The sequence below is a fragment of the Toxorhynchites rutilus genome, chromosome 1 (assembly GCF_029784135.1).
Source record: "Toxorhynchites rutilus septentrionalis strain SRP chromosome 1, ASM2978413v1, whole genome shotgun sequence".
NCBI classification, from domain to species: domain Eukaryota; kingdom Metazoa; phylum Arthropoda; class Insecta; order Diptera; family Culicidae; genus Toxorhynchites; species Toxorhynchites rutilus.
The window spans coordinates 89,059,568-89,084,396 of NC_073744.1; the positions used below are offsets into that span (position 1 = coordinate 89,059,568).

The 24,829-nt window shown below is 41.6% G+C and overlaps 2 protein-coding genes across 5 annotated transcripts; both read left to right on the forward strand.

Annotated features, from left to right (window-relative positions):
* Nucleotides 1-8,359: 8,359 nt before the first annotated feature.
* Nucleotides 8,360-10,183, forward strand: LOC129761811 (putative OPA3-like protein CG13603). 4 transcript variants are annotated; one of them, XM_055759594.1, is made up of 5 exons: nt 8,360-8,832; nt 8,886-9,028; nt 9,085-9,207; nt 9,266-9,358; nt 10,160-10,178. In XM_055759594.1, the coding sequence occupies exons 1-4, from the start codon at nt 8,522-8,524 to the stop codon at nt 9,328-9,330; spliced, it is 642 nt and encodes a 213-aa protein (XP_055615569.1). In that variant the 5' UTR covers nt 8,360-8,521; the 3' UTR covers nt 9,331-9,358; nt 10,160-10,178. The 4 variants fall into 4 exon arrangements, with proteins under 4 accessions (XP_055615569.1, XP_055615567.1, XP_055615568.1 ...); XM_055759592.1 differs by having other exon boundaries at nt 9,085-9,358; nt 10,160-10,183; XM_055759593.1 differs by lacking the exon at nt 10,160-10,178 and having other exon boundaries at nt 9,266-9,487.
* Nucleotides 10,184-13,928: 3,745 nt separating this feature from the next.
* LOC129761153 (uncharacterized) lies at nt 13,929-14,582 on the forward strand. Its single transcript, XM_055758863.1, has one exon. The coding sequence runs from the start codon at nt 13,929-13,931 to the stop codon at nt 14,580-14,582; it is 654 nt and encodes a 217-aa protein (XP_055614838.1).
* The last annotated feature ends 10,247 nt before the right edge of the window (nt 14,583-24,829 follow it).

Genomic DNA, 24,829 nt, shown 5'->3' on the forward strand with positions numbered 1-24,829 from the left:
CCGACCACTGTTTAATATATACATGTGGCCCCGAAAGCAGTGTATAAGTATTCATCCATCCTTTCCAAAACTTTTGCAACACGCCAATATATAGGTTTTGCATGGAATAGCTGTATATATACCCGGGAAACGTTGTTCTGCCATAAAAAATATTTCTAGTGAATATGTTAGTTGTAAAATAAAAAATAACTTATGTGTTGTAAGTGTGTTTGAATGTTCCAACGATCTTCACATACATACATACACATACATAGGCGTTGTTATTTTTTATAGAAATCAGTATTTCTTCGTTGATATATTGGACATCCACCAAGGTATGCGATCTTGTCGTTGGTGAAATTTATAAAAAATGCAGTGTATATTTTCCATCCGCCATGCAAGGCTATACAAGTTTTAGATCACCACACGGCCATGAACCATGTCTGTGGTAACAATATCGAACAGTAACCCATATTTCGTCATAAGCAGACCCGAAATCAAATTTAAGTTGCTGAAAATAGAATGGAAATTTTTATTCGATGTTGTTTAAATACTTAGAAGACATAGTCCTGACCCTAACTTAACTATTTTTCTAAAAAACTCCTTGCATTCCAGCAAATAATCTTATCCAGAACAGAAAATAATTATCAGAGACAATTTTCGTTCAAGATTTTTTCCCTATCTGCAGAGAATGAAATTTTTCATTAATTGTGAATAATCGTATCCTCTCTTTCGTCTGCAATGAGTCAAATACCTTTGATGTGATGAATAGAGCCTCTTATTTTTCAAAAACCTGTGAAATATTGTTATATCCAAATAGTCTGCAACAAAAATAAAAAATTTTACAGATATGTCTGTAAATTTATAAACATATTTGTAAATCTGGCATCTCTGGTGGTCTGAGAATTTATTGCAAGAAACCGCTTGAAAACATGCATACATTTGCTTGAAAATGAAGTGGATTGAGTCCGCACCACTTAGATATAAACATGTTCATAATTACATAAGTTTATTCAAATATTATTATTGTCCTTATATTAACTATTCAGTGCAATTTAATCAAAATTTCAAAGAGAAATTAACAAAGGAATGTGTTTTTCCATATTTTTTCTGATATGGTTATTAATATCTATGATTACCTTTGCTTTATCATTTACCCCCCATTGTTTGTCAATTTTTCCTGCTTTTCGTTCTCCGATCTATTATTTTGACAGTCCATTTGAGAGATTGAAAATTGCGAAAAAAATACGACAAGATAGAAATCTGTTTTAAAAGAACGAATTGTGGAAAATTTTCTCAGCTCTATCATTAACCCTCCTGTACTCGCGTGCAAAATCATAACACGTATACTCGCGCACGTTGTCACAGACCGAAAATTGAACTTCTCTGTAATGTTGTCATTGTGTATTTTTCAGACTTTATAGGCATTTATTTGAAGAAGAGGGTATGATTAAATGAAATAACTCCAAAAAATATGTTTTCTTCGTCTTTATTATGTTTTAATAGTCATCTAATTCAGCCTCCTCGAAACCGAGTAATTTTTGTTACTCCAATACAAATAACGAAATTCGAATTCTTCACTGTTATTAACTAAAAGTAAGCAACTGAATATAATTCATGGAAGTATAAAGAGCTATAAAATAACATAAAAACGTATTAAGCGATTGTGGTTTCATTGGAGTAAGAATCAGAACATAGCATAACTGCATGCTCGAAACAAACATATTTTTTACATTTCATGCAGTTGTTGCGTGTTTTTCGGGTCTTTTATCGAAGAGAATAATGTATAACGACCTTCTAGATAGTTACCAGATGATAAAGGTTCTGGAATATAAAGTTTGCACATTTCTAATATTCTTTTTCTCTGTATTCTTGGTTAACTAAGAATGCATGTCCTTTTTAGATGGGACATAAAAAGATGACATAAAAGGATATCTAGGAACTTACTTTTCTTTTTCTTGTTTTCTTGTCGATATTGTTCATTATAAAAAAAACAGGAAGTGGGTTATATCTATGGTATAACCGCAAGGGTGACGTAGGACTATCGTTGATTTAGAGACCATTTGTTCGAAGTTGAATCTAAATCCATTCTGAATGAATGAATAAATGAATATTTGGGGGACTTCGAAAACGAGAGCTTACGTTGGAGGCACAAGGTTTTATGCATCCAAAATAGGATACGAAAAACCTTGTTCTGAAGAATAATCTTCAGAAGCTAACCTGCTAACTGTACTTGATTGACAAATCACAAACCCAAATGTAATATATATTTTATGGATAGAAAACATTAAAATAAACTCTTTCGCTTGAATGTAATTTTCAATTCCAAGGGGAACTGGCAGATTATTTTCCAGCAACGATTAGATATTTCCACATTTTCCTCGATACTGGAAGCCCACCAGTGGTTAATACTAACTCGATAACCACCTTTTAATAGTACTTGATTGAAAAATATTTGGTCACAGTGTAGCATGGATAGAAAACATTCAATTAAACTCTTTCACATTAATATATTTTGAAAATTCCCAAAGGAACTGGCAGATTATTTTCAGTAACGATTAGATATTTCCACATTTTCCTCGATACTGGAAGCCCACCAGTGGTTAATGCCAACTCGATAACCACCTGTTAATAGCACTTGATTGAAACATATTTGGTCACAGTGTTACATGGATAGAAAACATTCAATTAAAAAACAAACCCAAAGGAACTGGCAGATTATTTTCCAGCAATGATTAGATCTTTCCGGAACTTTCTCGATGCTAAATGGCATCCTGTCGGAAAGAGTTCTGCGCGTGTATGTGTCGATCCTTCGCCGTCCACCTCCTCCAGCACGTTAGGCAACGATGTTGTCTTGTCGATGTCCTCACGAAAAATGAATGTGTCTCACCACCAGAATATCGCTTAAGTATGCTTTTTGTGTGTGATTGAATCGAGAGAAGGTGTGGTTTACGATGGCAATTTGGAAGGCAAACTAGAGGGGAATGAACTCTCTGAGCTCGGAACTTTCGGCGACTGAGCAATAATCGATTGCGGGCGCATACAATATTGGGTACGGAAATATCCTACTGATGGGGAAGAATAATCTTCTGAAGCTATTCTGTTAATTGCGATTGATTGAAAAACCACAAAACCAAATGTATTTGGTCACAGTGTTACATGGATAGAAAACATTCAATTAAACTCTTTCACATGAATATATTTTGAAAATTCCCAAAGGAACTGGCAGATTATTTTCAGTAACGATTAGATATTTCCACATTTTCCTCGATACTGGAAGCCCACCAGTGGTTAATGCCAACTCGATAACCACTTGTTAATAGCACTTGATTGAAACATATTTGGTCACAGTGTAACATGGATAGAAAACATTCAATTAAACTCTTTCACATTAATATATTTTGAAAATTCCCAAAGGAACTGGCAGATTATTTTCAGTAACGATTAGATATTTCCACATTTTCCTCGATACTGGAAGCCCACCAGTGGTTAATGCCAACTCGATAACCACCTGTTATCGTTAATATATTTTGATATATATATATATATATAATTAATATTTGGTATATTATCGAGTTAATCTCAACTGGCAGATTATTTTCCAGCAATGATTAGATCTTTCCGGAACTTTCTCGATGCTGAATGGCATCCTAACGGAAAGAGTTCTGCGCGTGTATGTGTCGATCCTTCGCCGTCCACCTCCTCCAGCACGTTAGGCAACGATGTTGTCTTGTCGATGTCCTCACGAAAAATGAGTATGTCTCACCACCAGAATATCGCTTAAGTATGCTTTTTGTGTGTGATTGAATCGAGAGAAGGTGTGGTTTACGATGGCAATTTGGAAGGCAAACTAGAGGGGAATGAACTCTCTGAGCTCGGAACTTTCGGCGACTGAGCAATAATCGATTGCGGGCGCATACAATATTGGGTACGGAAATATCCTACTGATGGGGAAGAATAATCTTCTGAAGCTATTCTGTTAATTGCGATTGATTGAAAAACCACAAAACCAAATGTATTTGGTCACAGTGTTACATGGATAGAAAACATTCAATTAAACTCTTTCACATGAATATATTTTGAAAATTCCCAAAGGAACTGGCAGATTATTTTCAGTAACGATTAGATATTTCCACATTTTCCTCGATACTGGAAGCCCACCAGTGGTTAATGCCAACTCGATAACCACTTGTTAATAGCACTTGATTGAAACATATTTGGTCACAGTGTTACATGGATAGAAAACATTCAATTAAATTCTTTCACATGAATATATTTTGAAAATTCCCAAAGGAACTGGTAGATTATTTTCAGTAACGATTAGATATTGCCACAATTTCCTCGATACTGGAAGCCCACCAGTGGTTAATGCCAACTCGATAACCACCTGTTAATAGCACTTGATTGAAACATATTTGGTCACAGTGTTACATGGATAGAAAACATTCAATTAAACTCTTTCACATGAATATATTTTGAAAATTCCCAAAGGAACTGGCAGATTATTTTCAGTAACTATTAGATATTTCCACATTTTCCTCGATACTGGAAGCCCACCAGTGGTTAATGCCAACTCGATAACCACCTGTTAATAGTACTTGATTGAAACATATTTGGTCACAGTGTAACATGGATAGAAAACATTCAATTAAACTCTTTCACATTAATATATTTTGAAAATTCCCAAAGGAACTGGCAGATTATTTTAAGTAACGATTAGATATTTCCACATTTTCCTCGATACTGGAAGCCCACCAGTGGTTAATGCCAACTCGATAACCACCTGTTAATAGCACTTGATTGAAACATATTTGGTCACAGTGTTACATGGATAGAAAACATTCAATTAAACTCTTTCACATGAATATATTTTGAAAATTCCCAAAGGAACTGGCAGATTATTTTCCAGCAATGATTAGATCTTTCCGGAACTTTCTCGATGCTGAATGGCATCCTAACGGAAAGAGTTCTGCGCGTGTATGTGTCGATCCTTCGCCGTCCACCTCCTCCAGCACGTTAGGCAACGATGTTGTCTTGTCGATGTCCTCACGAAAAATGAATGTGTCTCACCACCAGAATATCGCTTAAGTATGCTTTTTGTGTGTGATTGAATCGAGAGAAGGTGTGGTTTACGATGGCAATTTGGAAGGCAAACTAGAGGGGAATGAACTCTCTGAGCTCGGAACTTTCGGCGACTGAGCAATAATCGATTGCGGGCGCATACAATATTGGGTACGGAAATATCCTACTGATGGGGAAGAATAATCTTCTGAAGCTATCCTGTTAATTGCGATTGATTGAAAAACCACAAAACCAAATGTATTTGGTCACAGTGTTACATGGATAGAAAACATTCAAATAAACTCCTTCACATGAATATATTTTGAAAATTCCCAAAGGAACTGGCAGATTATTTTCAGTAACGATTAGATATTGCCACAATTTCCTCGATACTGGAAGCCCACCAGTGGTTAATACTAACTCGATAACCACCTTTTAATAGTACTTGATTGAAACATATTTGGTCACAGTGTAACATGGATAGAAAACATTCAATTAAACTCATTCACATGAATATATTTTGAAAATTCCCAAAGGAACTGGCAGATTATTTTCAGTAACGATTAGATATTGCCACAATTTCCTCGATACTGGAAGCCCACCAGTGGTTAATACTAACTCGATAACCACCTTTTAATAGTACTTGATTGAAACATATTTGGTCACAGTGTAACATGGATAGAAAACATTCAATTAAACTCTTTCACATGAATATATTTTGAAAATTCCCAAAGGAACTGGCAGATTATTTTCAGTAACGATTAGATATTTCCACATTTTCCTCGATACTGGAAGCCCACCAGTGGTTAATGCCAACTCGATAACCACCTGTTAATAGCCGCGCGTGTATGTGTGTGTAGCGATGTCTTCCCAGGGAACCGTTTGTGGCATCACTCTCCTCCTGATGGATTCCCTTCTGGCCTAGGGTGCACAAACAGGCTCTTGGTGACACCGTTCATCCGCGCTTTCATGATAAATAAAGAGCTTCACCGCAACAGCGACAACATGCTCCAATCGCTGTTCAATTAGAACTGAGTGGATTTTCGAGCGCCGCTCGCTTATATACCGATTGGTGATTTCAATAGCCTATTTTGAAAGCAATTTTAAGACTATTGAAACAAGTTTTTGGATCAAAAAGTAACAAGTATATAACGCGTAGACATTTTATCTTTCGAATGAAGTGTTTATCATACCATTTCGTTCAGTTGTTTAGGAGCTATTAACGCTCAAAATCTCGGTCTCCGGCGTAACGCTTTCGTTTTCGAAACTTTGATTTTACACCCCGGTATAGAAATGAAAGACGTAGTCCTACGTCAAAATATCCCCGAACCTGTAACTGTTACAAATTACCATAAGCCACCGATTAGTTTATAGTTTACTGTTTACAATTCTTCCACGAGTGAAATTCTTTCACAAGTGTGTATATGTATGACCATTATATTTAGCGAATAACTATACGAAAGCCAAGTATTTATATTTTACTTTTGAACGTATGAATCTAAAGACGAATATATCGACGAATAGTTAATATATGGATCTGTTCAATCCAGTTACAAAAGGGACTGAAATCAAATAAGAATAGTCCGGTAATGATCTTATGCATTATATTCAATAAATATTCCACGCCACTATTCTGGAATATGAAAAAAGGCACTTGTCCAAAAAAGTTACTCCTATACTCGCGTCGGTGTGTCAGACCGAAAATGCTAAAAAAGTGACGTACCAACACACGCGATACGCTAAACGATGACGAACGACGAATAACGAAGCTAGAGAGAATCGCAAAGTCATAGTGTTGATATTTTCTTAGAAATGAACGAATTATTGATTTCTCGGTCTGACAGACCAATGCGCGAATATAGGAGTGTTAATAACAATACATTCTTTATGCAGTTGACACTTTTGTTCCCCTCCTGATTATTGGATCTCTTTTGACATTTCTAATGAAATGTTTTTGACAACCAATTTAATTCTATCTGCATGACCCAGATGACAACAATATGTGGACTTTTTCCGTGCCGTACCAACGCGTTTCTATATATACCATGTGAAACAATCATATAAAATGCACTTTCACTTTTCACTATTGGAATTGCTGTCGGTATTGTTTACAAACAGCCTCAAAACGCTGCTGGCGGTTCTCTACAAACTGCTACGACGCTTATTCGAACGATGATTTTGTAGAATTTCATTCTCATTTCCTCTACTCTCGCATGTGAAAATGCAAAAATGGCGTATCCTAGCAATAACAAAACAAACAACCCCCGCTCCACAAACCGTAATCCCCTTCTAATTGAAGTGATGATGTTGCTTCACCTGTATACATTGATATAAGCGCCTTGTGCCGTACGAATATATTTCAGAAAATAACCAGCCATCCCTATGCACTACTTCCCTACTTCCATCACACATATGATTGACCCGAGATGAAGAATAGAAGGTGGGAAGATTCACGGGTTTTGGTTGTTTTAAATTTTGATTGTGTTAGTAGCCAGGAAGATAGGAAGTTCACATATTAGGCATACCAGTCAGTTACTCAAATGGTACAAAATTGAATGTGTCATCGAATAACGTTGAAAGAGGATATACAAAAGCTAAGTACAAATTTCCAATTCATATTTTTTGCATTATGGGAAAAATCAAAACATATCACGAACTAAAATGTTTAATTTTTTCTTTGATTTCAGAAATAGTATTCTAATGTCTACTATGTATGGATTCAAGAGCAACTTCATGGAAGTTTGACTTTTGTCAGCAATTGTAATTACTTTTTCACAATTAGGGTGCTGAAAACTTCAGTCGTCTAAAACTAAGACGCAAGCGGAAAACTTTTTGTCTCAATCTAAGTTATACGGAGTCAATTAAATTTATTTTTAAGTTAATTTTACATGAAATAACTTGCAACCTTTTTCCCATGCTCTGTCAAATGTTTATCCGTCAAAGGAACAAAAGATTGTGTGACTCTGACTTTGTTCGTTAACGTTTTTGGTCGACGTAACGAGAAGTAAAATTGAATTGAAATTAAGTTTAGAACACTTCAAAAATATTTAAATTTCAGTTTCTGTTAGAATGTCGGGACCTTATGATTTTGAACGCTAGCATTGATTTAGGGAATCGGGAATTTAGGGATCGTTCATTTCATTTGCTTATTTTTACTTCTAATAACAACACTTTTCCTATATAGTGGACTATTATAAGAAAAGTAACATACATAAACACAATCTGTGACGTCACAGATTTAAAAAATCTTCCCACCTTACATTTTCCATCTCGTGATTGACCCACCTTTTAATGAATACATATTAGCCAGTGTCAAGTGTGTTATCGTGATGTGTCAAATTTAGCTAAACAAGAAGATGTTGCATAAATAAAAGTGCAGTATATAGTTAAGAGATATTTGAAAACGTGACGAGGAAAAGCCGAACCAATATTCCTCATTTTAATTATTATCTCTAGCGAAAATCTTGGAACCCGCACTAAAATGGTTGTGGGAGCATTTCCTGCCGCCAAACTGGGCGTGCTTGCAATGAAACAAATCTCTAAACCGATTGCCAATTTGTTGAAGGAGCGGGCAAAGAATAGTCCATTTTTCCGCAAATATGTATGCATGCCGCCGGCACAGTTTTATAATTGGGTAGAGGTCAAAACTAAGATGTGGGCCATGAATCTAGGCAAACCAACTAACGTTCCTGTTTTGAACGAAGCAATGGCTATTGACCTGGGAGCTAATTTATTAGGCGAAATCATTATCTTTACTATTGGTGCTGGACTATTGTTATTAGAATATCAAAGGTAATTGAGCAGCTCATTTCGGTACCAATAGTCCAATAGTAACTGTTCCGTAGGCAAGTGCGGAAAGAATCAATGAAAGAAGAAATGGCAATTCAGGAAAAATTAGAACTGCAAGCTACCATCAATGAATTGATTTTCCAAGCACAAAGACAAGATACTCAAATTCGAGAAATGGCAAGGGTTGTGGCCGATTTAGGTACGTTTATAAAGTGTAACTGAAATTTACGGAACATTGAAAATTTTCAATTATAGAATCCAAATCATCTTGGGCTCCAAAAATACTCACCGATTTGACAAGCAAAAAGAAGTCCAGCGAACAGCCGCTCTATATTCCAGACACGCCGAAGCCTGTGACAGATAATGCATCAGCAGCCGGTAACATCAGCCTGTTAAGTAAAGCATTGAACGTAATCGAAAATGAAGTATTTTATAGAGACAGCAAACAAGACGACAGTAAACCTGAAAATGAAAGGTCAAGCATCGTCACGAGAGCTTTAGAATACTTATTGGATGATGCTTTGTAACGGTAGCATAATTACATATTACTTGTTTGAATTAAGTTACATGTTTTGTACATAGTGATTACCTATGAACCTGGCGTTTGTTGGAATATCAAGTAAAATGTTACATTTTTGAAAAGATGTGATCCGAAAAATCCTTTTTTTGTTGCATGTTCAAAATAATAGTCCACTTTCATTATTGCCAAACGCGTAGCACAAGGTTTTAAGGTTTCGCCTATAAATCCGGTTATTGTAATTTGCAATTATTTATATGAGGAGTTTAGAATGAAATGGGTGTAAGTGATTTGATCGATTTCTCTACATCGATTCTCTCTTTTGGTCATAACTTAGCTGCAAACTCATTCTCAGCTGTAATTAACAATGTGGAAGATAGCCCAGCAAACATTAAATCGTATAATTATGCACGTGCCAAGTCTTACAAGAAATCCGAATAAATCATAATCGCATATAATATCAATCAAAGTATGTATCGTGTATATTTGAAATCGCATAAAATGTAAAAACTCGATTTTATATACCATTATCAAAATAAGTCACAATTCGGTATAATAAACATCAATTTTATGATGTACATTGTCGTAAAATATATTTAATCCGCATCATATGCGTATATTACGCTGATTGTGTGTCGTATAAGCGTATAATTTAAATCGATTCAGTACTGTAGTAAATCGCGTTGCATGCAAGAAAATCATGAAACAGTAAATCATATTAGATCCTAATAAAGAACATATTACATCATATTGAAATGTCAATGAAATGCTGATGCACTCGAAAGTTTTAACCGCTGTTGAATTAAATTTCAGATCGCCGCGCGAGAGGTGGATGATAATCCAGACGACCGGAGTTCGAACCCACATCGGAGCAGTTTTCACCAAACATCAATCTGTGCCATTTTCAACATTCATATTCCACTCCCAACACAAGTCAATCTGTTGTGAACCAGACTGAAGCGTAATAAACAATATTTTTCTCTAGTGTATAATTTACTCCCACCTTGACATGTATTGATCCTGTTTATTTCATTCTTAATAAAACTATCTCTGCGTTAACACGTACTGCGTTTTTCTCGTCAGGTTATGGGCCCAGACATGGGTAGTTTTCCATAATTTTTGGTGTTTTATTCGAGAAAAATAGTTTTTGGATAGGCGCGAAGTGGAATAATATCGATGCGAAGTATTTTCGGTCGCGAGTGTGAAGAAAAAGCGTTGGGAAAAATTTGTCGAAGGTGAACTAGAAACGACGCAATTTTTTTTTTGCATCCTGAACAATGGAGGAAGAGCGCCAGCAGCGGGTCTACTTGTTCGACGGGAAGAATTACTCGACGTGGAGCTTTCGTATGCAAGCATACCTGGAAGAGTTGGGTTTGTTGCATTGTATCGAAAAACCACTGGAAGAGGAAGATTTCTACCCGGAAATTGCGGCTGACACGGTGGCGGTGGAGGCAGAGAAGGAGGAAAAACGGAAGAAGCGGAAGCAGGAGGACGCTAAGTGTAAGTCGATTCTTATTCACAAGATAGCCGACTCTCAGCTCGAATACGTTCGTGGAAAGGTGTCACCGAAGGCCATTTGGACGGTGTTGCAGAATACCTTTGAGCAGAAAGGTGTTTCTGGAGTGTTTTTCCTGCTCAAACAGTTGACCGGCATAAAGTACAAGGATACTCTTTCGATGGAGGAACACATTCTGTCTTTTGAGCGCTTTGTTCGGGAACTGGAATCGGCGAAGATAAAATTTGATGTGCCGGTGGTGGTGTTTTTCTTGCTGCAGTCCATGCCAAAATCGTACGAGCAGCTGATTACCGTACTAGAGACGCTTCCTGTAGAGCAGTGTTCGATGGAATTTGTAAAATCGAGACTTCTCAGCGTAGACGTGAAGCGCCAGTATAGTGGAGGTGCCAAAGGGCTGGAACCGGGAACAGCGTTTGCTGGAAAGAGCGGAAAATTCCCCTTCAAATGTCATGGTTGCGGGAAGCCGGGACATAAGCGAGTAGATTGTCCTGAGAACAAGGTGTCAAATCGTAGAACTGAAGAGCGAAAGAAAACGGAAAAGAAGAGCAGATCTGGAGCACACAATGCAGAAGCTGGCAGTGACGATACTGCTTTCGTTGTGCGCGTCGCGCAAGAATCTTTGCATAGTGGTGGTAGTGAGTTTCGCTGGGTGCTTGACAGCGGTGCGTCAGAGCACATGGTGAATGATAGGAACTGTCTCGTGAACGTTCGGAAGCTTAAGGTGCCGACCGTGATCAATGTTGCAAAATCAGGTGTGTCACTGATTAGTCGGATCGCTGGTGACGTCAAATTAATTGCGATGGTGAACGGAAAGAAATTGCAGTGTACAGTGTACAATGTTTTGTTTGTACCCGGATTATACACGAATTTGTTCTCTGTCAAACGCGGAATGGAAGTAATCTTCGGAAAAGACAGTGCACGAATTACGAGAAACTAGGAAATTTTGTGTACCGCGGATCGCAAGGGTCGGTTGTACGAACTGAACGTCAAAGTGAGGGAAGTGTCGTCAGCCATGGTCAGTGAATCAGAAGATAAACTATCGTTGTGGCATCGCAGATTAGGCCATATTGGAAATACTGGTTTGCTGAAGCTGATCCGAAATGAAATGGTGGAAGGAATCGATGAAAGTGTGCGCCCCATTAGTGTTCCTACGGTTTGTGAACCCTGTATGATGGGCAAGCAGGCGAAGTTGCCTTTCGAAGAGTGTGAGAGACCTCGTTCGTCGCGTCCGTTGGAATTAGTGCATACGGATGTGTGTGGCCCATTCAAGCCGGAGTCGTGGGATGGTAAAAAGATCTTTGTAACTTTCATTGACGACTACACACACTTAACGGCTGTGTATACGTTAAAAGCGAAGAGTGATGTAGTGGAAGCGTTCAAAACGTATGCTGGTATGGCTACGTCGCATTTCGAGCGGAAGATCGCGCGATTGCGTAGTGATAACGGGACTGAATATATCAACGAAGAATTCGTGACGTATTGTAGTGAATCCGGAATCGTGATGGAAACAAGTGTACCGTATACACCGCAACAAAACGGTGTCGCGGAACGAATGAACAGAACAATTCTCGAACGTGCGCGAGCGATGCTGGACGAGTCGGGTGTGAATCGGAACTTGTGGACTGAAGCAGTGAAAGCGGCGGTTCATGTGATTAATAGAAGCCCTACAAACGCTTTGGCAGTGAAGAAAACGCCATGCGAGATGTGGTTCGGTCGAAAGCCAAACGTATAGAGACTACGCGTGTTCGGAAGTAAAGTGTTTTGTCATGTTCCCTAGGAGAAGAGATTTAAATTAGATGGTAAAAGTCGCGTGTGCTATATGGTCGGTTACGGCGTTAATGGCTACCGTGTGTGGAATCCAGATCAGCGGAAAGTGAACATCTGTCGTGATGTGGTAGTAGAAGAGCTCCCTGTGAAGAAGACCGTTCATCAGGAAATGTATACGAAGATTTCCAAATCGAATCGTCTGTCGGAATCGAATTTTCGACCATCAATTAGAGATGCGGATGAAATTAAGTCACCGGAAGTTGAAGAAGAAGAGGATGGTTCAGAAGAATATGAAGATGCTGAAAATGATAGTGTACCGCTAAGAAGAAGTGATCGCCAACGGAAACATCCGGAACGTCTTACGGATTACGAAGTGTGTGTGGCTTTCGCACTGAATGCGGAAAATTACGTGGAGGAGTTACCGGACAACGCTGAAGAACTGCGTCGTCGAGAGGACTGGCCGAAGTGGGAAAAGGCGATCCAGGACGAACTGCGATCACTGGAGAAGAACCACACGTGGGACCTGGTATCTCTCCCTCCAGGAAGGCGAGTAATTCCGAGTAAGTGGGTATTTAAAATCAAGCATAAGGCTGCTGGAAGCGTCGACAGATACAAAGCGCGTCTTGTGGCGAAGGGATGTTCCCAACGTCATGGCTTTGATTACCAGGAAACGTACGCACCAGTAGTTCGCATAAGTACCGTTCGTACGTTAATAGCAGTAGCAGTTCAGCAGAATCTCCACATTCATCAAATGGATGTGCGTACCGCTTTTCTGAACGGGAATTTAACGGAAACCGTGTATATGCGCCAACCTCCAGGATTTGAGAGGGGGAAGGGCGTATGTAAGCTCAACAAATCCTTGTATGGGCTCAAACAGGCTCCTCGTAGCTGGAACGAGCGCTTCAATGGACATATGTTGAAGCTTGGCTTTAGACGTTCTCAATATGACAGTTGTTTGTATGTACGCAAAACGAAGGAAGTGGTCGTGTACTTGATCCTATATGTAGACGACATTATCATGGCAAGTAATTCATTAGAACAGCTTGTAATAGTTAAACGTAGCTTGAATAAGGAATTTGAAATGGACGATATGCAGGAATTGAAGCATTTTCTTGGCCTCAAGATCGAGAGAAGCATGGAAGACGGAATATTGTCAATCAATCAATCCCAATACGTACGTGCTCTATTGAAACGCTTTGGGATGCAAGACTGTAAACCTGTAAAATGCTTGAGAGAAACGAATCGGAAACAACAACGCAGCATCCATATCGCGAACTTGTAGGATGCCTAACATATCTCATGCTATCGTCTCGTCCTGATATAAGTTTTGCTGTGAACTTTCTTAGCCGCTTCCAGAGTGGAGCAACGGATACCCACAGGACGCACTTGAAATGCGTATTACGCTATTTGCAAGGCACGAAGGACTACAGCCTTGTATATCGTCGTAGTAGTAATGCCGAACATCTTGTTGGCTATGCAGACGCTGACTGGGGAAGCGACATATACGACCGTAAATCAACATCAGGAAGCGTGTTCCAAGTTTTCGGCAACTCAATAATGTGGACAACAAGGAAACAACTGATTGTGTCCCTATCGTCCACTGAAGCAGAATACGTGTCACTGAGCCAGGCGGCGTGTGACGTAATTTGGCTTAGGAATCTTCTGGAAGACCTTAGAATCGACTGCTGCACTCCCACCACGCTGTATGAGGACAATCAATCATGCATCCATATTGCCAATGAACCTCGTGATCAGAAAAGGTTGAAGCACTTGGACATACGGTACCATTTCATCCGTGAGTGTATTCAAAACGGGCAAATCAAAGTGGAGTATATACAGACGCAGCGGCAGGTTGCTGACTTGTTTACGAAGAGCCTTCCGGGTGTCTCGTTTAAGGAGCATCGTTTCACGCTTGGTCTGAGAGGGGGTGTTGTGAACCAGACTGAAGCGTAATAAACAATATTTTTCTCTAGTAATTTACTCCCACCTTGACATGTATTGATCCTGTTTATTTCATTCTTAATAAAACTATCTCTGCGTTAACACGTACTGCGTTTTTCTCGTCACAATCAAACAATTATTATTTCTACAAACATAAATACTCATATATAAAAATGGCGATTCGTGAGGCTATAATAAATATTTCACGAAAATATTTTGCGCCATTTGTTTTTTTTCTATGTCTGTAATAAATCGTATATGAGTATGGCAAAAGTCGTATCTGGTGCTTTGACAATTCATGAATATATTCATATTAGATCGCAATTCAATTTCAACATAATCGCTATTATATCCGGTCAAAGTTGCATATTCATCCAAACTAATTCGGTAAGAATTTGCCAAGTATGTATAGGGCCTCCACTTTTGCATGCATATGCCAGTTAAGCGTATTATATGCCAACCAAATTTTAGGGCATATGATGTTATATATACGCTTGTTATGCGATTTAATGTTTGCTGGGAGGTCAAAACCTCATCTATCGGATTCTATAGCAAACTCAAATTGGAACGTTTTTGTAACTGCCCACAATCCCATCGACGGAAAAAATATCGACCTAACACCGACCGTAACCGAGATGAAGAATAGAAGGTGGGAAGATTCACGGGTTTTGTTTGTGTTGAACTTTGATTGTGTTAGTAGCCAGGAAGATATGAAGTTCACATACCAGGCATACCAGTCAGTTACAAAATTGAATGTGTCAACGAATAACGTTGAAAGAGGATATACAGAAACTAATTACAGATTTCCAAATCATATTTTTAGCACTATGAAATAAAAACAGAACATATCACGAACTAAAATGTTAAATTTTTACTTTGATATCCGAAATAGTATTCTAATGTTTGCTATGTTTGGATTCTAGAGCAACTTCATGGAAGTTTGACTTTTATCAGCAATTGTAATTACTTTTTTCACAATTAGGGTGCTGCAAACTTCAGTCGTCTAAAACTAAGACGCAAGCGGAAAACTTTGTAGACAAGTCACTTTATAGTCTTTCGGTTTCGGATAATTAACTACAACGTTTGGTGTAGCTTTCTCGACTGTGCGGCCCAAGTGCCGCTCGTTTGGTTTTATTCAAATGTCTTATTTCCTATGTACCTAGCTATTTTACATATCATAATTTCTAGGCGTGGTCAGACGCACTCTAAAGAAAACCATGTGCGGAACATCTCTTCCGTATGCCAGAATTAATAACAAGGAAGACCGGCACCCAGCGTGGTTCTTGCACATGTGTTTACTATTCGTGGCCTTGCCGAAAATAGCGGCAAAGCGGAAAGAAAGCAAATGTACAATCACGCTTGGTTCGCATCGAGTTACGCAACCATAAATAATAAACAGACCCTTGGCCCAGTAAAGAGGCTTGTAGTCGAATAATACTTATGCTTGCGTTGCTCGGCGCCTTCGTGGGGGATTTATTGCCTTAGGGGCATTGAACAATTTTGAATTTTGTTTACTATCGCGCGAGTGGTCTAGTAGTCATATTACAACTTTTCGTCTCAATCTAAGTCATACGGAGTGAATTAAATTTATTTTTCAAGTTCATTTTACATGAAAAAAACTTGCAACCTTTTTTCCCATGCACTGTCAAATGTTTATCCGGCAAAGGAACAAAGATTGCGTGACTCTGACTTTGTTCGTTTACGTTTTTCGTCGACGTAACGAGGAGTAAAATTGAATTGAAATTAAATTTAGAACATTTCAAAAGTACTGAAATTTCAGTTTCTGTTAAAATGTCGGGCCCTTATGATTTTGAACGCTAGCATTGATTTAGGGAAAATAATGTAGTTCGTTCATTTCATTTGCTTATTTTTACTTTTAATTACAACACTTTTCCTATGTAGTGGACTATTATAAGAAACGTAACATACATAAACAAAATCTGTGACGTCACAGATTTAAAAAATCTTCCCACCTTTCATTTTCCATCTCGGACCGTAACGCTGTTACCTATTCACGATGACGACGATTAGCTATCGACATCTGGATACGGCATTAGTTTGTATGAGGCAAACTATTCTCTATCATATTAGTCGGCCCGAATGCAGTTTATAATTGCTAAAATTTGTATGAAATTTTTTTCTTGGCATAATTTTTCTACTTAAAGTACTTTGTCATAACCCAATTTAAAATTTTTTTTATAGACGTTCAGATATTCTCACAAAAACTTGTCATTATAATATAAAACTATCTTAAGACATAATTTTTATGACGTTTTATCACCACTTGCAGGCAATGGTGATTTTCACTTACATAGAGTATAATTTGATTTAAGAAAAATCATGTTCATTCATAATTTTTATTTTGAAAGTGTATTCATTCCTTCTGCAAATCCATACTGTCATGCCTATTCCCCAATATCGTCAAAGCGGATAGTTCGTTGGTCGAAAATACGGAATAATTAAACAAACCAAATGGCATCACTGGTGGTTCTCTTTTCCACTCCGCTAAAAGGCCCATTTATACGTTGCTAGTAGCTGACTTGACAATGAGCAGCTACTGACCCGGTGGACTCGCTTGACAATTGGTTGACTCGCCTTGTCCGTTCACACAGTGTGAGCTGCTGGCGAGAAACTAGATACTACGGCACGGGTTTACCAGGGATGCCAGGCGACTTTTCAAATGTCCATCAAATAGTCAGAAACAGCAATCAGGTCCGAATTTGTCAAATGATTGGTCCAAAATCGACTTCTTTATTGGCAGTTTTCATCTTAGGTTTTCAGTTGAATGTATCATCACACAATTTTATAGCAAAACAAACGCTGATCGTGTTTAAAAATACATACTTTGTGCTGAATTTCTTTGAACTGAAGGTACTATCCGAAAAAGCAGAAAGAGAAAAGGATTCGGGCCAGGAATTAGATGCAAAGAAAAGGAGCAACAAATACAATATTGAAGGAACTCTACGATGAGGATCCCCGAGATTACAGAGCAGTGTTGATAATAACACCTGAACAAGTGAAAAAACTGTTGGATTTAATTGCTCCACGAATACAACGCCAAGATACAGTCATGAGGGATGCTGTACCTGCAAGAGTTAAATTAGAAATGACATTGATGTGCCTTTGTTTTGGAATATCGTTGGGATTGTTGTCGATATTTTTTAGAATCTCGAAAACATCCATAGCTCAGATAATTCCGAAAGGATGTGATGTTATAAATGGTAGTCTAAAAGATTTTTTTTTTTAATTTTATTTATTTTGTGAAATGAAAATGATAGTCGATTTGCAGGTGCAATAAATACGCTTCAAAAATTTTAATAATGAATGAAAATGTACTTTTTTAAATCGAATATGTATTCTGTTTCTTAGAACAATACTTTTTTTTGTAAGTTGTGATCTGATAATGATTCTATATTAGAGATTCTCAAGAAAACTATCTCAAAAAGAAAGCGTGCCCCGCCAGCGTGCAAAACGAAATAACAATTATTTCGTTTAGAAACTATGAGGGTTTTATTTGTTTTTCCAATAATTTTCAAGTCTATAAATATCTTCACATATTTTCAAATATCTTAAAAATAGAGACATTTCATTACATTTGGCATCACTGATTCGAACGCTAAATTCTGTTTTTGACGTTGTGAAGCATGCAAGTGCGAGTAAATTCAAAAAACTTTGAAGTAGCTCGCACGCCGGATCACACATGACAATAACTGGCATGATGTGTTCACACGGTGTGAGTAGCTGCACTGCAGTAACTGACTAGACCGACTCGTATGCTTACTCGCACCGTCTGAACCCGGCTAAACTGTCATCACGGCAGTGGAACTTCATACAAATCAAGGCTGATTTAGACCAAGGTGCGTATAAATATATATACACCTATACATAGATATACACACCTTGATTTAGACGATGCCAGTCTTGGCCGTGGAGTTGCCGGCCTAGAATAGCACCTCGGGTCTTGGTCCCTGTCCCTGTCGTATGAGGCGACTAATCGGGTGACAACGCGAGTAAGGGCGCGGTAAAGCCTATTGGAGATTGCACGGGGGAAATACCGTGTACAGGAGCCACGAAAGGAGTGCCAAGCACATCAGGATTGACGCCAGTAAGATCCTGATTACGACATACTGGTTACGACATAGAAAACGGACACGATACGGAAACGATTTCAACACGACGCTAAAGGCTGACAGTCGTACTATCCTGTTCCCTGAGTAAGGAAGGATGACACCTTCCTGAAACGGCGTGTAGGCTAATAGTGCGATTGCCCCCGTCCCGGTAATAACTTGGCAAGTCTTCGAGTAAGTTCGATGCTCGTCTAGGCTCAGGCACTAGGTACTATGCGTCAGATGTCACATTCCTGACTTGCGCTGATCTGGCTCTGAACACGGTCCCTATGAAGGACCGTGTCAACCCCTCCATGGCCTCACTGCTTGCATAGACAACCATGGGATCACTGATAGCGACTATGTACAACGAGCGGAGATAGCGGCCCGAAGTTGGGACCCAACAGACATGAATACCTTCAAACAATTTAACAGACGAAACGACGGTAATGAAGACACACCAACGGGAGAGGCGAGCGTGTTCGCAAGGAGCGGTAAGCTCCAGAGATCACCAATTCGCAACCAGACAGCCATAGCGAATCCTGTAGGACACCAACAGCATCCACAACAAGGAGAGACTAGCCTGATACAAGTGCTAACGCATAAAGCCAACACCACCACTTCTTTAGAAGGGCTGCAAGTCGGGAGGTCAAGCTTGATGGAGGTCAAGAAAAAAGTGAACGAGCTCTACGAGTTCATTAAGGACAAAAACAATGTCCATACTAAGATCAAACATTTAGTCACAAGCATCAAATCCGCCGTTACGGCTGCAGACCGCGAACAGAAGGAGATGATCACGCGAGCAGAGGTTGTTGAAAAAGCACTCGCTGAAGCAAGGGAGAAGATGTCCGTCGAGATACAGGAGACGCCTAAGACGCCACGAAACCCACGATCGGACAAAAGGAAGAGGGATACCCCAGGGGATGAAGAAGACCTGAAGAAGGTTAAAAATGTCAACCTGGGAAACAAAAAGGAAGGTGAAGGCAGTGGATGGCGAACGGTCGAAAAACAGACGGAGAAACGAAAGAAGAAAGAAAAAAAGAAGAAAGGTGTGCAGGAGACAAAAAAAACCAGGCCCAGACGCGAGCGAAGTAAGGGAGATGCTCTGATCGTCGAGGTGAAGGAAGGAGTGACTTACGCATCACTCCTGCGGAAAGTGAGAGACGATCCGGAGTTCAAAGAACTGGGAGAGAATGTGGTGAAAACCAGGCGCACCCAGAAAGGAGAGATGCTCTTCGAGCTCAAGAGGGATCCGGCGGTCAAAAGTTCAGCCTTCAAGGAACTGGTTGCGAAGTCGCTCGGTGAGGAGGCGAAGATGAGGGCTCTATCCCAGGAATCAGTGGTCGAATGCAGAAATCTCGACGAAATCACGACAGACGAGGAGTTAAGGCGCGAGTTAATAGAACAGTGTAAGCTGGACAATACACCAATGACGATCCGTATGAGGAAGGCGTATGGTGGCACGCAGACGGCGTCGATACGGCTCTCAACAGTCGCAGCCAATAAGATGGTAGAAACGACCAAAATAAAAGTTGACTGGTCGGTTTGCTCGCTGAAGATGGTGCCCCGGGTGGCCAAGCGGATGGAGAGATGCTTCCAGTGCATGGGCTTTGGACATCAGGCAAGAAGCTGCACAGGCCCCGACAGGTCTGAACTGTGCAGGAGATGCGGTGAGAAAGGGCATGTTGCGAGAGACTGCACGAAGCAACCGAAATGTCTGCTCTGCAAACCAGAGAACGGCAGCGACCATGCGACAGGAAGCTTCAAGTGTCCCTCGTATAAGAAGGCGTTAGCAGAATCGCAGTAACGGAGATAATTCAGATCAATCTGAACCATTGCAACACAGCTCAGCAACTGTTGTGGCAGTCGACAACAGAGACAAAATGCGACGTTGCAATCATAGCGGAGCCGTACCGAGTACCCCGTGATAATGGCAGCTGGGCGACGGATAGCTTAGGGATTGCTGCAATACAGGTGATGGGCAGATATCCTATCCAGGAAGTGGTTGGAGGTTCACATGAAGGTTTCGTAATCGCCAAAATTAATGGAATCTTCATGTGTAGTTGCTACACACCCCCGAGATGGACAACTGAGCAATTCCACCAGATGCTAGACGCAATGACCGAGGAACTAATCGGTAGAACACCGATCGTCATTGGAGGCGACTTCAAGGCCTGGGCGGTGGAGTGGGGAAGTAGATGCACCAACATCAGAGGGTACAGTCTACTGGAAGCTCTAGCAAAGCTGGAAGTAACGTTACTGAACGAAGGTACCACCAGCACTTTCCGGAAAGATGGGCGCAAATCCATCATCGACGTTACTTTTTGCAGTCCGTCGCTGTTGGCGAGTACGGAGTGGAAAGTGTGCGAGTCATATACGCACAGTGATCACCAGGCGATCCGGTACAGAATCGGTCAACGAAACCACGTGCTAGTTCGGAGGACAACAAGCGGTGAGCGGAAGTGGAAGACGAATGCTTTCGACAAGGACCTTTTCGTCGAAGCACTTCGTCTAGCTAGCGGAGCTTCAGATTGGAACGCAGAAAAGTTGACAGATCTACTGGTGAGAGCATGCGACGCTACCATGCCGAGGAAAGTTGTACCAAAAAATGGAAAACGCCCAGCTTACTGGTGGAACGACTCTCTTCGCAACCTTCGCGCTAGCTGTCTTCAAGCCAGAAGACGCGTTCAGAGAGCACGAAATAGCGCTGATAGAGAGGAACGTAATACGGTGTACCGAGCAGCTAGAGCCGCCTTGAAACGGGGAATTACACTGAGCAAAGCGAACTGTTTCAAGGAGCTGTGCCGAGCTGCAGATGCCAACCCATGGGGCAACGCGTATCGAGTCGTGATGGCGAAGATCAGAGGACCTGTGACGCCCGTCGAATCGTGTCCCGAGAAGCTGAAGGTCATTGTGGAGGGTTTATTTCCGATGCATGATCCTACGATATGGCCACCGACACCGTACGCCGAAATAGCTACCGAACTTTCTCAAGTTTCCAGTGAAGAACTGGTTTTTTTTTTTTTTTTTTTTTTAAAGAGGTGAGGAACGCTCTACCAGCCTTACCTGGGAAGGGTTAACCCAGACGTCGAGTGGGGATCGCACCCACAAAAACCAAGCCCTCTACTCGTTGCCTTATTCCCCCTGGGACCACATCTAGGCGACTACTTCAGGGGGCGGCTGTGCTCATGCACTTCTCGAGTTTTCAACGCTAACTAGCGTTGTCCTTCCCTTTTTCTCAATATTTTTTCCTTTCTATTCGTTATTAATTCCACTGCGCTGATGTCCTCTTCGCAGGCATCCATTTACCCGTCGAGACGTGAACCGATTAGGAATTGCCCTCCAACTTGACACGCAACCCGTCACAGCCACCCTCGCGGGGTTTCTCACCTGTCGAGACGTGAACCGATTAGGAAGCGCCCCGTCACAGTCACCCTCGCAGGATTTCTCTTCCCAACGGAGCGCCGATTAGGCAGTGCCCTCCAACCTGACGCGCACTCCGTCACAGCTACTCTCGTGGGGTATTCACCATTTTGATCGTGGCTTCATCCTTGATACTCGTTCCTTCGAATTGTTCGCGGTGTTCCTCCATCCAGGCCACGATCAGGCGTTGTCAGGCAGGCCTTTTGCTGTTCTCCGCGGCAGTATCCGTTTACCTGTCGAGACGTGCACCGATTAGGAAGCGCCCTCCAACTTGACGCGCGCCCCGTCACAGTCACCCTCGCAGGATTTCTCTTACCAGCGGAGAGCCGATTAGGTGGTGCCCTCCAACACAACGCGCACCCCGTCACAGCTACTCTCGTGAGGTACCATCTCTTGCAACAGCCGTCGCCGTTGTTCACCTTTCACCGTCGGACGTTGTCAGCACTTTGGTCAGCCCTCCACCTTCGCATCAGCTCCGACATGATTTGTGTGATTGCACTGCTCACGGCATTCCAGATCATCTCGTCGCGACACATCTCCTCCACAATATTCCCGACATGAAGTGCAGGCAGCCCCTCGCGCCTTTCGGTGAACCTGGGACAGACAAAAACGACGTGCTCCGGTGTTTCCTCCATATCTCCACACTCCGGACAGAGGGGTGAAACTGCGTGCCCGAACCGGTGTAGATATTGCCTGAAACAGCCATGCCCAGACAGAAACTGCGTCAAGTAAAAGTTAACTTCACCGTGTTTCCTGTTCAACCCGGTTGAAAGTACCGGTATCAGCCTGTACGTCCATCTACCATTTTCTGCCGTATCCCATTCATACTGCCATTTGTCCAACGACTCCGCCCTCATCAATTTCCGGATACCTCTGCTTTCCCGTCGCTTGTCGCACTCGCTATCTTCCGCCAGAGTGATGCAGATGGGAATCATTCCGGCGATTACACACACAGCTTCTGTCGAAATGGTCCTATAAGCACTTACGACTCGCATGGCCATGAGTCGGAATGTGCTGTTCAGCTTCCTCCGATTTCGGTGGGTTTCCAGAGCCGCCAACCAGGCAGGGCCACCATACCTCAGTATCGACGAAGATACACTTGCCAAGAGACGCCTCTTGCTGCTGCTTGGGCCAAAGCTATTTGGCATGATCCTCGCCACCACGTTGATGGCCTTTGACGCCTTCCCACATGCATAGTCGACGTGCTGGTTGAAGTTCAGCCGGTCGTCGATCATGACTCCGAGGTACTTCACCGCCCGCTTCGAAACGATGGTATGTCCTCCGACCGATACCTCTGCCCGCAGCACTGCCTTACGATTGCTCACTAACAGCATCTCGGTTTTGTGATGTGCCATCTGGAGCTTTACGCTGTCCATCCAACTACCGATCATGTCTACAGCCTCAGTCGCCAACATTTCCACCTCCTGAAGCGTCTCGCCGATTACCGTTGTTACGATGTCGTCCGCGAAGCCCACGATCTCCACACCTCTGGGTAGCTTCAGCCTTAGAACACCGTCGTACATCGTGTTCCAAAGCGTGGGACCTAGGATGGAACCTTGTGGAACTCCCGCCGAGATATTCTTCACTATCTGTCCCCTGTCTGTGTTGTATACCAGGATCCGATTCTGGAAATAACTCCTCAGTATCCTGTACAGGTAGCCAGGGACCTTCAATCTGTGTAGCGCCTCGGCGATGGCCTCCCAGCTGGCACTATTTAAGGCGTTCTTCACGTCAATCAAAATCACCGCGCAGTAACGGTCGCCTCTTCGTTTTTGTTTAAGCGAGACCTGAGCTTTCTCGATAACTGTCCGAATAGCGTCCACTGTCGACTTTCCTTTCCGGAACCCGAACTGTATTTTCGACAATCCGTGGTCATCCTCCGTGCATTTCACCAGTCTGTTGAGAATAACCCTTTCCAAGAGCTTTCCCAAAGTATCCAACAAACAAATAGGCCTATACGACGCTGGATCTCCAGGTGGCTTTCCTGGTTTCGGGAGCAGCACCAACTTTTGTATCTTCCATTCCGCAGGGAAGAGACCGTCATCCAGGCATTTCTGCAGCACCACCCTGAACATGTCGGGGAAAGCAAGGATCGCCGATTTCAGGGCCACATTGGGGATTCTGTCGGGGCCGGGTGCTTTTTTCAACTTTAGACCTTTTGCCACCGCGATGAGTTCTTCGTTGGTGACTTGTGCGTTCTCTGCTTCGTCCTCACCGTACAGTGTGGGTGGCCACGTCGGTGGGTCGTGCTGCGGAAAGAGTCCATTCACAATGACCTCGAGTTTTTCCGGACATAATTCCATGGGAGTCGTTGAACTACGGAATTTCGCCATCACGATTCGATAAGCTTCACCCCAAGGATTTGCTTCGACGTCTCGACACAGCTCCCTATAGCAGTTCGATTTGCTCCTACGTATCTCTCGTTTCAAGGCGGCTCTGGTCGCTCGGAAAGACGCGCGGTGCTCCTCTCTCTCTACATCGGTTCGTGCCCTCTGGACTCTTCTTCTGGCTCGTAGACAGTTAGCGCGGAGGATGCTGAGTGTCTCGTTCCACCAGTAGGCTGGACGTCGTTCATTCGTCGGGTTCAGTCTTCTCGGCATCGCTGTATCGCATGCCCTCACCAATGTTCCTGTCAGCCCGTCGGCGCTCAGATTAAGAGTTCTGCTGTCTATGCGTAGTGCTTCGACGAAAAGCTCCTTGTCAAAAACCTTTGTCCTCCACTTCCGCTCA